The sequence below is a fragment of the Hyperolius riggenbachi genome, chromosome 8, assembly GCF_040937935.1.
Source record: "Hyperolius riggenbachi isolate aHypRig1 chromosome 8, aHypRig1.pri, whole genome shotgun sequence".
Lineage (NCBI taxonomy): Eukaryota > Metazoa > Chordata > Amphibia > Anura > Hyperoliidae > Hyperolius > Hyperolius riggenbachi.
Genome location: NC_090653.1, coordinates 159,871,321 through 159,887,706, shown reverse-complemented (window position 1 = coordinate 159,887,706; position 16,386 = coordinate 159,871,321). Strand labels below are relative to the sequence as shown.

The following is a 16,386-nucleotide window of genomic DNA, read 5'->3' as shown; positions in this document are numbered from 1 at the left end:
TGTTTCTACTGCACGTGGATTCTGTATGCAGAAAAACTGACTCCAATAAATGTCTATGGGCCTGTTTCCACTAAACTCGATTTTTCTGATGCAGATTTCCCATTGGCATTCATTGGAGTCAGTTTTCTGCATCCAGAATCGGTGTGTAGTGGAAAAAAGCCCTTACCTGGGGCTTCTGCCAGCCCCTTGCAGCCTTCCTGTCCCACACCGGTCCTCCACGATTCTCGGTTCTCCCACGCCAACGCACCCCGAGCCACGCGTATCTTTCTAGTGACCCGCGCTATTATTGCGGCGAAAGATACGCGTGGCCTGGGGCGCAGTTGCTGAGTCCACCGAACCGAAAGTGGCTGACGGCGGGAGAACGGAGAATCATTGAGGACCGGGGGCAGGAAGGCTGCAAGTGGTTGGCAGAAGCTTCAGGTAAGTGAAACACTGTTTTTTTTTTTTATTTCAGTTCCGCTTTAAGCAAATACCAGTATGAATGCAGAAACATATGATACATATTAATGCACATAATATACTGTGTGTATGTATGTATGTGAGTCATCAGTAGAAGTGTGTGAGAGGCCTCCAGGGGCCTCTCAATGTATTACAGACATATGAATACTAAGCTTTGTGACAGCCTGCCACACACAGGCCTAAGGCTGCCCATGATACAATCTTAACATCTGTGTAACATAAGGGATGATTGGATGCAGTTTGGATAGTTCAGGTAGTTTCTCATACTGTATATAGAAGATGGGGTAATGTTTAATAAAGATTGTAGAATTAGATTGGACTGTATAACCAGCATAACTGCCATGTCACAATTATGACTGATGCAAACTTTCCCTGAAGGCCAAGACATTAAACTAATATAAAATATACAAGTCGTAAAGACATGACACAGCAGCACTGTCACTTGAGTCATAAAGGACTATGACACATGGGCCACATATAGCACTTACAGATCTGTTACAGTTAGTGTAAGGTTATCCAATCCTGTGGCAGTTAGTTGCTTGCATAGTAGCCAGCTACAAACTCCGTACCAGCTAAAACGTTGGCGGCGCGATATGTGCCTTTCTTACGTCTAATGATATGCAACACATGTAGCCACTTAACTTACAGAACTCAAGTTCTAGAAAGACAATATTTATTTGTAAAAAAATACATTCAGGGATATCCATTACATTGTACAGTACATTAGTATTACACACAAATAAAAATAAAACATTTTCCATACAACAAATATCAAGAATTGTTTAATCACTTACGGGCGGCAGTGATTGAAATCTACACCGAATGATACTCCAATACCTGCCAGGGCGTAGTTCACTGCTGCCGCGCGTTCTTGCCACTCCCACTGCTCTCTGCCCGCCACAGCTCACTCTCCATGCAGTCTCTATGATGGCAGAAGTCCTGTGAGCTGGGTAGGAGCCGATTTTATTGGCTCCTGGCCCAGTCATAAAAGTAAGCAACTCCCATTGGCTTACATTGATCATCACATGATCAGGAGCCAATGAAAGCGGCTCCTGACCGGCTTACAGAGCTCTGCCGTCATAAGAGATGGCAGAGTGGGCGGCCTGAGGTTCTCGTAGTACAGCGTGGATGGCGGCATGTGCGGTGATTCATAGCTATCTGGCGGTTTCTTGTACCACAGGTCTCTGGTCCTTAAGGGGGCAGAGACTGCTGGTACTAAATAGTTGAAAATATACTGTATGATGCCACAACATACAGTAATATGAGCAGTGTAGCTGATAAGTGCTTTTGTAATTGCTTTTTTTTTTTTGTTTTTTTGTTTAAATGCTTTTATGTTTATTACCTTTGAATTCCAAAATTGAAGCCAAACTCTACCGCCCTCCCCCCCAAAAAAAGAAAAAAAAAAGTTACTTTTGACTGGAGTATGACAGTGTTGGATAGGGATATTTAATATAATTTTCCATCTCATACGCAAGGTCCCAAAAAATGGAAATAAGGTGAACGCCTACTGGGACACAAACCGCAGCATTTTTATATTTTAGCAATGTGGGAGTCTCTCATCAGTAAGGTTTTATCACTGTCTGCTCCAATTAAAACGTCAATAAATATTAAATAAAACAATTCAACAATTAGCAAACTATGCAAATCCAAAATGTATAGAAATCGTAAAAGTATTTGTAAAAAAATGGGAAGTTCAAGTAACAACATATATAAAAGCAGCAACACTTATAAAAATATTTATATACAGCTACTTCTAGACTGCGGCTGCTTTCAAATACAATTAGAAAAACAAAAACACAAAACTCTGCATAAAATCTCAAATCATAAATAGCACAAAACAATACAAAATATACCGGTACTTCAATAAAATTAAAAAGATAAAAATAAACTATTACAGTATTCAAACATGATAAAAACACAATGCTTGCTATCTAGAGTAGGGAATATTCATTTGCAAACATAGTAAACCTACATGGATTTTTTCCCCACAAGTTGCACTCTGTAATACATCGATAGTGTGTTGAACCTGCAGTCTGTAAACTAGACACGTCTCATCTAAAAAAGCACCTACAGAAGCTCAAGTGTGTACGGTAATAAATAAATGTACATTGTACAATAAATTGTTCCAGTATCAGTAATCTTCAAATCCTTTATCAAGTCAGCAAAGGATATCTGGTTTGTACACCACATAATATGCTGATCTCTCTTAAGGTGCCCATACATGGTACAATTTTTTATTTTTTTCGATTAGACAATTTAGTTTGATTATTCCGTTAGATCGAATGTAAAGATTTTTCCAGCATGTCCGATCAAATTTTTCTCGAAAAACTGAATAATCGTTCGTATTTCTTGATCGAAAAAAAATATTTTCAACTTTCATTCAATTCGATCATTTATATAGAATAAACGGAAAAAATCAAACGTTTTTATTGTATCGTGTATGGGCACCATTAAGTGTGAAATGAGTCCCTAAATATATAAATAACTGGTGATGGATGCAACGGGAACATGTACTGTAACATCACAATGCTCCTGCTGATTGTTATAGAATGTCATTTTACCCCATTACAAATATGACAATACTAGCTGCTAAAAATAAAACACTTTTTCAAGAGCGTAATACAAAAAAGCAGAACACGATCAGGTCTCAGCCACACACACACACATGTCATTGCCGACTACTGAATAGTAAAACTGTATAATCTGTCAGAATTATTTTGTGACTTACACAGGACATAAAAGTAGTTTCTGAGTGTAAAAAGTGCCTTACGACTAATCTTTACCTAACTTGTGTTCTAATAAAAATGTTCTAACCCTACAAGGCACATAGACTGACGGGTTGCAAGCAGAAATACTTCATACATGAGACCAAACGAGAGAAAACTACACATGCAGATCTGTATCAAAGCTGCTACAGCAACGGTCATCTGGAAGTCTTGTGATATTGCTTTACAGCAAGAACTTGTGCATTCTTATTTAATGACCAGTTGGGGGAAAAAAAGTCAACATTACTCTAAAGCAGGGATGTCAAAATCCAGTCCTCAAGGGCCGAGGTCCTCACACATTTTTGGCACAGCTAATCAAGTGGGATACGTTTCTCTGTCGAGAGTAAACACTGGCATGGTTACGGCCCTGGAGGACAACAAATGTGCTCTAAAGGCATGAATTTAGAAAAACTGGAAAGTGGCACCATTTACATAGCAACAGTTTTCTAAATATACCTTGTGCTATATCAATACACTGTAGATAAGGTAAGATGCTATGTCAGTCATCATATAATAGTAGCAGAAAGATCCTTGTTGTTAGAGTTGACAGTGAGTTTTTCTTTTTTATTCTGCTCCTCCGTGCTGTTCCACATGCCATAACAGAAATAGATGAGAAACCCTAAAATATTACAAACAGATTGTTATACTTTAACAGTAAAAACAGGTTATATCCAGCCCTATCACTAATAGTCATTACCCTGGAGCCCATTTATGATTAGAGAGAGAGATATAAAGGATTCCTATTCAACGGTTTCATTTGTATAGGTAAAAGTATTGGTTAATAAAAGACAAAAAAAAAGTGGAGAGAGAGGACCTTTCAATGGCCTCAATTCACGAAGATCATGATGGAGATAAGGCAAGAGAAAACTTACCACCACACATCGATCTTTCCTTATTTATGTGTAGAGATACATTTTCACAGTGAGTGTTATCTTTTAATTTTCGTCCTTAAAGGATACCCCAACTGAAATGTGACATAATGAGATAGACATGTGTATGTACAGTGCCTAGCACACAGATAACTATGCTGTGTTCCTTTTTTTATTTTTCTGCCTGAAAGAGTTAAATATAAGGTATGCAAGTGGCTGACTCAGTCCTGACTCAGACAGGAAGTGACTACAGTGTGACCCTCACTGATAAGAAATTCCAACTATAAAACACTTTCCTAGCAGAAAATGGCTTCTGAGAGCAAGAAAGAGGTAAAAAGGGGGAATTTCTTATCAGTGAGGGTCACACTGTAGTCACTTCCTGTCTGAGTCAGGACTGAGTCAGCCACTTACATACCTGATATTTAACTCTTTCAGACAGAGAAAGAAAAAAAGGAACACAGCATAGTTATCTGTGTGCTAGGCACTGTACATACACATGTCTATCTCATTATGTCACATTTCAGTTGGGGTATCCTTTAAAGTGAACCTTAAGCCAGAAAAAAAAATGGAGTTTTACTCACCTGGGGCTTCTACCAGCCCCCTGCAGCAGTCCTGTGCCCTCGCAGCCACTCACTAATCCTCTGGTCCCCCGCTGCCAGCTAGTTTCGTTTTTGCCGACAGGCCCGTCAGGACTGTCCACGCTTATCTTTTTCCGCATTCCCGACTGTAATTAGCACTATTGCGGAACGCAACGCGTACAAATAAACGCATTGCCGCATATCTACGCGTAGGTAATGCGACAACGCGTATTTTTGTACACGTTGCGGTCCGCAATAGTGCTAATTACAGTCTGGAATGCATAAAAAGATACACGTGGCCACTCCTGATGGGCCTGTCGGCAAAAACGAAACTAGCTGGAAGCGGGGGACCAGAGGATTAGTGAGTGGCTGCGAGAGCACAGGACTGCTGCAGGGGGCTGGTAGAAGTCCCAGGTGAGTAAAACTCATTTTTTTTCCTGGCTTAAGGTTCACTTTAAAGAGACTCACAGCTGAATAATTATACAAAATTTATACATACCTTGGGGATTCCTCCAGCCCCATCTGCACGGATCGCTCCCACACCGCCATCCTCAGTCTTCTGTACAGGGTCCCGTAACTTCAACCAGACGCGGCCAGTTTTACGCATGTGCAGCGACTCCCTCTGTCTCTCTGGCGCCTGCCTTACGCATGCACAGTACGGAGGGAGCACCCTGCGCTTGCTCAGACTGGCCCCGACTGGCGGAAGTTATGGGACCCAGTGTAGAATACAGAGAAGGCTGAGGACGGCGGCGTGGGAGTGATCCGTGTGGATGGGGCTGGAGGAAGCCCCAGGTATGTATACATTTTGTATAATGATTCAGCTCTGAGTCTCTTTAAGTTACCTCCTCTGTAGATATTTTCACATGCAGTTAATTAACAGCCTGTCTTTAACTTTAGAATTCTGTAGTTATTTTAAGTATTGAAACATTAACTTTAGAGATCTCTCCTTAACTTAAAGACAGAAGCGTTAAATAGGTTTGGCTGAGGTAATTTGTTTAGTAAATACTACATGCCTTATCGCCATGGTGATAACAGTAGAAACAGCTCAGAAACGTTATTAAAGAGTAACTGTTAGCCCCCAAATTGAAATTTAAAACACTATTGCAATGTTTTATTTATTATATAAGTGAGCCAAAAAGCCAATGTACAAGTTAAAAATCAATCTAATTTTGTTACTATCTAACCTTTTCCTCCAGCTCCGGACGCAAGCCGCATATCAGATACTGTAGCATGCAGAGCATGCCTATGTCTGGCCGACCCCCCTCTCCCCCCCAGGACCAGGTGCCAATATATTCTCCCCACCGCAGCTGACCGCTCTGACACGGAGAGAGCGGCAGCACTTCCAGAGCAGCACCGCAGAGCAGCCAGCGCCGTGCATCTCTCTCACATGTGATTCTCTCACATGTGACTCGGCGGCGGCTGCTCTGCGGTGCTGCTCTGGAAGTGCTGCCGCTCTCTCCGTGTCAGAGCGGTCAGCTGCGGTGGGGAGAATATATTGGCACCTGGTCCTGGGGGGGGGGGGAGAGGGGGGTCGGCCAGACATAGGCATGCTCTGCATGCTACAGTATCTGATATGCGGCTTGCGTCCGGAGCTGGGGGAAAAGGTTAGATAGTAACAAAATTAGATTGATTTTTAACTTGTACATTGGCTTTTTGGCTCACTTCTATAATAAATAAAACATTGCAATAGTGTTTTAAATTTCAATTTGGGGGCTAACAGTTACTCTTTAAAGACAGGAGATAAGCTTAGTGAACTGAGGCCACTGTCTGTTCAAGAGAGTTCAAAGTTGAAAAAATTGGGATGAGCGTTCAACACATTTTCCCAATGCTTTTCACTCACTCTTTACAGCCTTTTTTGCTCTCCAGGACTTTTTATTGTCTGTAAATGCTATTAGGGTACTATACCATAACATGCAAAGTGTTCATATTTGGTGCAACTGTTCTGAGGAAATCTCCTATGGAAAAGTCAGTCATATGACCAAGAGATTGTGCACGAACTATACTGCAGCCAGCAGAGTGGGGGCTGCTTCCTTAGCACTGAGCCAACACCTGACCACAGCCACTTCCTTACTTTGCTGCTGAAATTAACTCTTTGTGGCCAGCACTGCAGCTAAATTCTGCAGAATCCCACTCTGCTGAATGTGTAAAAGCATTCTCACCAGTGTGTTTATAAAAGCTACATGCATGCACCTGTCTTTATCCAAAGGTTAAAAGAGTGCATTGAGAAATGGCTTCTATTTGCATGCTGGGCAACTGCAAGTAGAAACCATTTCTCAATTGCCCATGCAATTATATACTGATTTTTATGTATAAGACAAGATTTTATAAGAACACCATTTTTATAATACATACCTATTACCATCCACACTGCAAATCCAATCCACGTTTTGGCCTCTAGTTGCATCATAAAGTATAGGTTAATAAATACACTGAACAATGGGAGTATAGGAAGGGCAGGCACCTGAGGAAGACACAGAAATAAAAGATTTCACTGACATTTGTCATAGTGTAAAATGACACTATCTTTCCTGTGTTTATATAGCATACTGTACAACATTTACAGTGTAAGATAGGTTGTCACTCAAGTCATACACTTAAGTTAAACTAAAAACGAGTGGTGCTGAGAAGCATATTTTCAGAAGAAATCCCATAACCAGAACCCAGTGACAGTACAGATTTTATATCAGACTAAAGCCGTTTCCACTGTGTCAGCCTGGTGCCACGTTTTTCCACACATCAAAAACGTAATGAAAGCCAATGAAGCAGTTTCCACTAGATCTGGTTTTCAGAGTGTAGGTCAGAGAGCATGCAACATTTCTTTTGCACGAAGGCTTTGGTGCAGTTGCACGCATGCAACATCTGAAAAAATAGACGCGCTGGGTACTGCATCTGAGGCAGTGGAAAAAAGGCCTGAAGGAGTAAAGCTATGTACAAACCTCAGATGGCACTGCCCAATCACACAACTTATAAATAGGATATAACGCAGGTATGGTATGCTTTGCCATTTCAGGCAATTGTACCCCTTCTGTGATGTAGTATGAGAGCTTACCTATGCAATTTGGTCACAGTATTTCAAATCTATTGATTCACATGTTACTTTGAAGTGATAAAATCATTGGCCAATAAAAAATTGGATGTTTGTATGCACCCTAAGAATTGGATATAAATGGGCAAAATATATATATATATATATATATACCGTATATACTCGCAAGCAAGCCGACCCGCATGTAAGCCGACCCCCCAACTTTTTCCTGAAAAAAACAGGAAAAATTATTGACCCCCATATAAGCCGGGGGTAGGAAATGCTGGCCGCGTGATCCCCCCCCCCCCCAGTGTGTCCCAGTATAGCTAGTATAGTGCCCAGTATAGCTAGTAAAGTGCCCAGTATGGGTAGGTAGTCCCCCAGTATAGATAGTAAAGTGCCTAGTATAGTGTCCCAGTATAGCTAGTATAGTGCCCAGTATGGGTAGGTAGCGACCCAGTATAGCTTGTATAGTGCCCAGTATAGCTAGTAAAGTGCCCAGTATGGGTAGGTAGTCCCCCAGTATAGCTAGTAAAGTGCCCAGTATAGCTAGTATAGTGCCCAGTATGGTTAGTATATTGCCCAGTATGGCTAGCATAGTACCCCAGTATAGCTAGCATAGTGCCCCAGTATAGCTAGCATAGTGCCCCAGTATAGCTAGCATTGTGCCCCAGTATGGCTAGTATAGTCCCAGTATGGGTAGGTAGGTAATTCCGCTCCCCCCGCGGCCGCCGCTGCTATTACCTTAGGCGGCGCCGCTTCCTCTATCCCCGTCCTGCTCCGGTAACTAATTCACAGCAGCGCGCCCCTCGGCGGCGCGTACGAGAGAGAACGGCGCCGGAGACTTGGGCGCAGGACACAGTCCGGGCCGTGTTAATTACTATTCCCCCTCCAGGCCGACATGGATAGTGAGGGAATGAAATAATTTGGTTTCCAGCAATTGCTGGAAGCCGAATTATTGTTTTAAAAGCAACTTCAGATCCGTCTTTAGACGGCGCTGAAGTTACTCCCTGTGCCTGCGATAGCCGTAGTTCCTATTACGGCCTATGGTGGTGCCGGCTGCGCCCAAGTCTCCTGCGTTGCTGCGCCCAAGTGTCCAGCGCTGGATTTACTGTGTTCGTCGTCGGCTGCTGTGATGATGGAGGAAACCATAGAGAGCGGCTTACTGTAGCGGCAAAGTGTATCGCCATTACTATGGGAACCGCTCTCTATGGTTTCCTCCGTCATCACAGCAGCCGCCGAGGGGCGCGCTACTGTGAATTAGTGTACCGGAGCAGGACGGGGATAGAGGAAGCGGCGCCGCCCAAGGTACCGGTAATAGCAGCGGCAGCCGTGGGGGGAGCGGGAAGGGGCACTACCTACCCACCCACCCACTTACCCATAATGGCACATGACTCGCAAGCAAGCCGACCCCCCAACTTTTGGGCCACTTTTGGGGGGTGAAAAATTCGGCTTGCTTGCGAGTATATACGGTATATATATATATATATATATATATATATATATATATATATATATAATTTTTTTTTTTATTATTTAAAAAATGTGTTTAACATTATTGCCCTATCTAAACCGCCGCATCCCTGCCGCTGTAATCTACCTAAATCCCCTTCCCCCCCAACTCCCTGGGGGGCAATCCGGGCTGCGCTTCCGTGAGAGGCAGAGCTATGAGCCGCAGCTCTGCCTCAGTGCGTCTGTCAGCCCGGATCGCCGCCTCTCCCCCGCCCCTCTCAGTCTTCCTTCACTGAGAGGGGCGGGGGAGAGGCGGAGATCCGACGCTGATAGACGCGAATGGAGGCAGAGCTGCGGCTCATAGCTCTACTTTCAACAGCAGCAAAATCCACGATCAAGAAAGTCATTGATTTTGCGGGGGAGAGAGAGGGGGGAGTTAGGGGGGGATTTAGTTCGATTTCAGAGGCGGGGATGCGGCGGTTTAGGTAGGGCTATGATGATAAACAAATTTTTAAAATTAAAACATGGATTTTACGAGACTTCAGTGTCTCTTTAAAGGCAGTCTGCATACTAGTTGATAAAAACATGCAAAGCATTGTGCGGAGTTTGCATGTTTTCCTCATATGTGCATGGGTTTCCGCTGTTTTCCAGTTTTCTCAAAATTATAAAAAATATTGTTTCGTTTTCCTGGACTGCCCCTCCAAAAATGTCCTTTCAACTTCATTGAATACAAAATTAAGGCCTTGTTCACACCTAGGGCGTTTTGCCCTTTTTTTTTTTTCAAGCATTTTAAAAATCGCCCTAAAAAGCTTATGCAATGCTTTCCTACGAGAGTGTTCACATCAGAGCGGTTAATTTTCGATCCGCTAAGCAAAGCGCTGCCTGTACCATTTTATGAGCGATCTGTTGGGTCAGGAGGTGAAAAAACAAATTGCTCTGCAAAAGCGCTTTGATAAGCGCTTTATACAAAATCAAAGCGCTCAGCTAGGCGCCAGTAGGAGAAAAAAGAACCGCACAAAAAAAAAAAAATTAAAATCAATGCTGTCAGCGATTTCGATTTTAGATCTGAAAAAAGCCTAAGTGTTCAGAAAAAAACAACCTGGTGAATTGCCATTGCAACAAGAGAGTTCTTTCACATTTCCTATGAAAATGCTTTGCACAGTCTATTGAAAGTCAGTTTAATTACAAAGGCCTCAATTCACTGAGCATTACCGCATTCGGTAATGCTGAAAACAGCTGATTTTACTGATCACCTTCCCAAATTTCAATTCACTAACCCTATTACCGTACAGAAAATTAAAGTTACCGACTTGTGAGGTAAATTACCGACTTGTGTCAAGAAATTGCAATTCACAAAAAGATTAACACATTCGGTAAATCAAGCAAAAGTTTTCAGTATTTTTCTCCAGCACTGACCAGCCAATGACTCACTCTCTCCATGCTCTCTCTATCCAGTAACACTGACAGACAGCAAATAGGGAGAGCCAGGCAGCCAATAGGGAGAGCCACACAGCCCTGCTTCTCTCCTGATTTGGTCCGACACCCAGGAAGGCAGGAGTTCACTGTAGCAGAGCAGGGGATGAAAACATATTATGAGGCTTTTCTGCATCCCTTTAGATGTGAACATCTGTATACTCTTATACTGAAGAGCTCCCCTGTCGGGGATGCACTGGACAGGAAACACTACATACAGCTTCCTGTTCGACTGCTGACCTGCTCCACAGCTGGTAAGTGATACGCACCGAGCAGAGCTTGGTGAATTGAAGCATGTTTATTTGGTAAATTACCAAATTTCTACCTCATGCAGAAAATCTAGTGAATTTGGGAAAAAAGTGTAAAATACGGAATGCAGTATTTTACTGACCTAAATGATTTTACCAAACTGCCCTTAATGAATTAAAGAGAACCCGAGGTGGGTTTGAAGAATATTATCTGCATACAGAGGCTGGATCTGTTTATACAGCCCAGCCTCTGTTGCTATCCCAAACCACCCTAAGGTCCCCCTGCACTCTGCAATCCCTCATAAATCACAGCCACGCTGCTGACAAACAGCTTGTCAGAGCTGGCTGTGTTTATCTCTATAGTGTCAGTCTCAGCTGCTCCCCCGCCTCCTGCAGAACTCCGGTCCCCGCCTGCATCCCTTCCCTCCCTGCTGATTGGAGGGAAGGGACGGAGGCAGGGACCGGAGCTATGCAGGAGGCGGGGGAGCAGCTGAGACTGACACTACAGATGTAAACACAGCCTCACAGCATGGCTGTGATTTATGAGGGATTGCAGAGTGCAGGGGGACCTTAGTGGGGTTTGGGATAGCAACAGAGGCTGGGCTGTATAGGCAGATCCAGCCTCTGTATGCAGATAACATTCTTTAAACACACCTCGGGTTCTCTTTAAGGCCAAAGTTGGATTAGTTAGTCTGTGATAAAATAGAGTTAGTTATAGCTACAGTAACAAGAAAGTGGAACATACTTTGAAAGACAGATGAGTTTGGTTTTCTGGCTGCCTCCAGATGAAGATGGTGATTACCACAGCTGCCAAAGACAGTATGGAAAAAAACAGGACTTGGACTGGCTTTCCATCCAGAAGATCATTGAGTGTGTAAGACAGCAAAGCACATAAGGCAATGAACAGGAACGCTATAAAAAATAAATGAAAAATAGTGAATTAAATGTATCCATTCTAATAGGTAATGTGAAATGTATATTGCTATTGCAGTAATACTACAAACTTACAGAGTATTAACACACATCCATACACAATGTGACCCGACATTATAGTAGGTTCTTTACAGGCAGGATTGATGAGGTATTTGAAGGAGAAGGTGTCACTGTGGAGTATTGTGTTTGGAGTAATCTGAACATCACTAATGGTTGCTTCAGTCGCCTCGACATTCAGCTTTATCATCTCTGTGTTCTTATATATGGAATTTTGCTGGTCCGGCTGGTACCTGAAGAATCACAAAGTGACAAGTCAGCAAACGGCAAGTCTTTAGTCATAAAATAACATTCCTGAACCTATATGTCTACATCATGTGTCGAACTCCGGTCCTCAAGGGCTATCTCCAAGCCAGTGTTTAGGATGGATTGAGAAGTGGAGAAATGTGATGAACCACACCTTCACCGATTCAGTCCCATCAATAAATTTGAGTTGTGACAAAAATGTGTTTGGACTTCCGGCCTTGACGATTGGAGTTCAACATTTCTGGTCTACATCTCTCCACCATTCACATTTGCAGATCAAGTTATCAATAGAGATGGCGAATAAGATGTTAAATTAAATCTGTAGTTTCCGGGGGACAAAAAGTTAGATATTTACCAAGGTAGAGGGGAAGCCTCTGGATAGTCAAGATGGTACCTCCATCCACCTCCACACCACCGCTTCTGGTCGAGACCCTCTAACAGTTTGCAGCCATGCTCCCCTTCGTGATCAAGCGTAGCTGTACTGCATCTGCACGAGTACAGCTATACGCACACAATAGCAAGGAACTGCTCCCGTTTACTGCAGGTGCGTTTGTACTCATACAGTATGACCACACTCATTCACAAAGTGGAGTGTGGGCGCGAGAACGTATTCAAGAAGCTCTTGTCAGATATGTTCAGAGGGTTCAAGTGCAGCAACCGCCGGATCAAGGAGGACATAGAAAGCCTCTGGACAGTCCCTCTACATAGGGCAGTATCTAACTTTTGTCCCCCAGAGACTACAGGTTCATTTTAATGATTCCAACTTGCATACAAATTGGATGCAGATTAAAAATGGATCAATAAAATGGCCTTCCTGGCATTTTTAATCAGCCCAATTCCCAGATGTCTGCAACTTGCCTTCAATTTACATTGAAGCTGAAATTGGCATCTCATTGACCATCTTTAGTTATCACTGATGGACTATAACACAGGATAAAATATGCCCCAGTTATTTAGTTTCCACATTACAGAGATGGAGAGATATGTACTGCCCACTAAAATATTAGCTTAAAAGAGCCTGAAAAGGGAGAAGTGTTTTCCCCGTTTTGTAGGGAAATTTGTTCTTATACACAGTTTGTAAGTATAATTGCAATGACGCCATTCCAGACACCTTAGCTCATAGATACCAAGTTTTAAGACAAGACCACATTCAGGCCTCTTTCATATGGATGCCTGAACTATGAGCTTGTAATCATCTAACAATCTGTAGGCCTAAGAACATCTTCTGGTTGCATCTTAATGCAGCACTGTAAAGTGTGTTTTAGTTCTGAATGAAGTGAACAAAGGGAACCCTCTTATTTTGTTTTTTTTAAGGAAAATCTTGCCACTGACTTAGCTTCAAGCCAGCAAAGCGGTGTCACAAGGCCAATTCCTGATCAGATAGAGATCTGTTTCTTGGTCGATTTGCCCATCCATCGCCTGATGTATGGGCACCTTTAGTATACATTCCTAGCTGTGCTGAGCTTTCTCTCTGCTCCAGAAGCAGAGAGCTGAGAAGTGATCACTAGCTTGATATTAATATATAAATACAGCAGTAGTGCAGTGCTGATCGTAATGGAAAAAGCTACGCTTACGGATCATTACGCGTAATTTTACGCTATTACGCATTACGAAATTACGCTTACGGCATAGACATTCAATTTCGGTACATGTCTGTAATTACGCATTGCCCTTACGCAATTACGCGTAAGAATACCGTAATTCAAGTTGTTACGTTATAGGCTTACGCGTAAATTCCTACTAGCAATTAATGCGTAAGGTCATGCTGCCAAGCGGAAAAGTTGACGCATGGATCAATGTTAGGTAGCCGCCGACTTTAAGGGTTAATAGCAAAGCCCCCTTAAGTGCTAAGAGCCTCAAATTTGGAGAATATATTAAGGAGATCAGAAGGAATAAGAGGGAAATTTTTTTTTTCAAAAAGACCTTATAGTTTTTGAGAAAATCGATGTTAAAGTTTCAAAGGAAAAATAGATACATTTAAAAACCCGCCGACTTTAACGGTTAATAGCAAAGCCTGCTTGAAATTTAGAAACACCAAATTCCCAGGGTATATTAAGGGGATCAGTGGGAATAAGAGGAAAAAATTTTTTTTCAAAAAGACCTTATAGTTTTTGAGAAAATCGATTTTTAAGTTTCAAGGGCAAAAATGTCTTTTAAATGCGGAAAATGTCAGTTTTTTTTGCACAGGTAACAATAGTGTTTTATTTTCATAGATTCCCCCAAGTGGGAAGAGTTTTACTTACTTCGTTCTGAGTGTGGGAAATATTAAAAAAAAAACGACGTGGGGTCCCCCCTCCCAGACCTCTTTAACCCCTTGTCCCCCATGCAGACTGGGATAGCCAGAATGCGGAGCACCGGCCGCGTGGGGCTCCGCACCCTGACTATACCAGCCCGCATGGTCCATGGATTGGGGGGTCTCGGAAGGGGAGGGGCAGCCAAGCTTTCCCCTCCCCCTCCGAGCCCTTGTCCAATCCAAGGACAAGGGGCTCTTCTCCACCTCCGATGGGCGGTGGAGGTGGAGGCCGTGATTTCCTGGGGGGGAGGTTCATGGTGGCATCTGGGAGTCCCCTTTAAAAAGGGGTCCCCCAGATGCCCACCCCCCCTCCCAGGAGAAATGAGTATAGAGGTACTTGTACCCCTTACCCATTTCCTTTAAGAGTTAAAAGTAAATAAACACACAGACACTTTGAAAAAGTATTTTAATTGAACAAAAAACATAACCACGAAAAAAGTCCTTTAATATTCTTAATTAACCATTAATACTTACCTGTCCCTTTAAAAGCCAGTTCCCACGCAATATCCTCGGAAATATACTAATCAGTTACAATGTAACAAAGCTATTACAATGTAACAACTTTGTTACTTTGTAACACCACCGCACCCGACGTCACTCGCCGCCACCGCCGCGTCTGCGCTGACCCGACAGAGCTCTGAGCTATATAGCTCAGAGCTCCCTAAGCATCTTTGTATTTGGGCTCCAAGGAGCCCCATTGGTCCTTAGCAGACCAATGGGGTTCCTTTAAATCAGAAGGAACCCCATTGGTCTGCTAAGGACCAATGGGGCTCCTTGGAGCCCAAATACAAAGATGCTAAGAGAGCTCTGAGCTATATAGCTCAGAGCTCTGTCGGGTCCGTGCGGGACGCTAAGTCCCCGCCGCCTCCCGCTGTCCTCCCCGCCTCTTCCACATGTCACCCACATGTGGGTGACATGTGGGTGACAGATGTGGGCGGGGCTGACAGCGGGAGGCGGCGGGGACTTAGCGTCCCGCACTGACCCGACAGAGCTCTGAGCTATATAGCTCAGAGCTCTCTTAGCATCTTTGTATTTGGGCTCCAAGGAGCCCCATTGGTCCTTAGCAGACCAATGGGGTTCCTTCTGATTTAAAGGAACCCCATTGGTCTGCTAAGGACCAATGGGGCTCCTTGGAGCCCAAATACAAAGATGCTTAGGGAGCTCTGAGCTATATAGCTCAGAGCTCTGTCGGGTCAGCGCAGACGCGGCGGTGGCGGCGAGTGACGTCGGGTGCGGTGGTGTTACAAAGTAACAAAGTTGTTACATTGTAATAGCTTTGTTACATTGTAACTGATTAGTATATTTCCGAGGATATTGCGTGGGAACTGGCTTTTAAAGGGACAGGTAAGTATTAATGGTTAATTAAGAATATTAAAGGACTTTTTTCGTGGTTATGTTTTTTGTTCAATTAAAATACTTTTTCAAAGTGTCTGTGTGTTTATTTACTTTTAACTCTTAAAGGAAATGGGTAAGGGGTACAAGTACCTCTATACTCATTTCTCCTGGGAGGGAGGGTGGGCATCTGGGGGACCCCTTTTTAAAGGGGACTCCCAGATGCCACCATGAACCTCCCCCCCAGGAAATCGCGGCCTCCACCTCCACCGCCCATCGGAGGTGGAGAAGAGCCCCTTGTCCTTGGATTGGACAAGGGCTCGGAGGGGGAGGGGAAAGCTTGGCTGCCCCTCCCCTTCCGAGACCCCCCAATCCATGGACCATGCGGGCTGGTATAGTCAGGGTGCGGAGCCCCACGCGGCCGGTGCTCCGCATTCTGGCTATCCCAGTCTGCATGGGGGACAAGGGGTTAAAGAGGTCTGGGAGGGGGGACCCCACGTCGTTTTTTTTTTTAATATTTCCCACACTCAGAACGAAGTAAGTAAAACTCTTCCCACTTGGGGGAATCTATGAAAATAAAACACTATTGTTACCTGTGCAAAAAAAACTGACATTTTCCGCATTTAAAAGACATTTTTGCCCTTGAAACTTAAAAA

At 43.4% G+C, this 16,386-nt stretch overlaps 1 protein-coding gene across 1 annotated transcript in view; it reads right to left on the bottom strand.

Moving 5' to 3' along the window:
- Positions 1-1,115: 1,115 nt before the first annotated feature.
- SLC7A3 (solute carrier family 7 member 3) overlaps positions 1,116-16,386 on the bottom strand; it is a 34,813-nt gene continuing 19,542 nt past the window's right edge. The window contains exons 8-11 of the mRNA XM_068247618.1: positions 11,878-12,092; positions 11,615-11,781; positions 7,024-7,132; positions 1,116-3,843 (exon numbers count right to left, since the gene is read on the bottom strand). Of these exons, the coding sequence (XP_068103719.1) occupies positions 3,731-3,843; positions 7,024-7,132; positions 11,615-11,781; positions 11,878-12,092 (604 nt within the window). The 3' untranslated portion in view covers positions 1,116-3,730. The remainder of the gene's footprint in view (positions 3,844-7,023; positions 7,133-11,614; positions 11,782-11,877; positions 12,093-16,386) is intronic.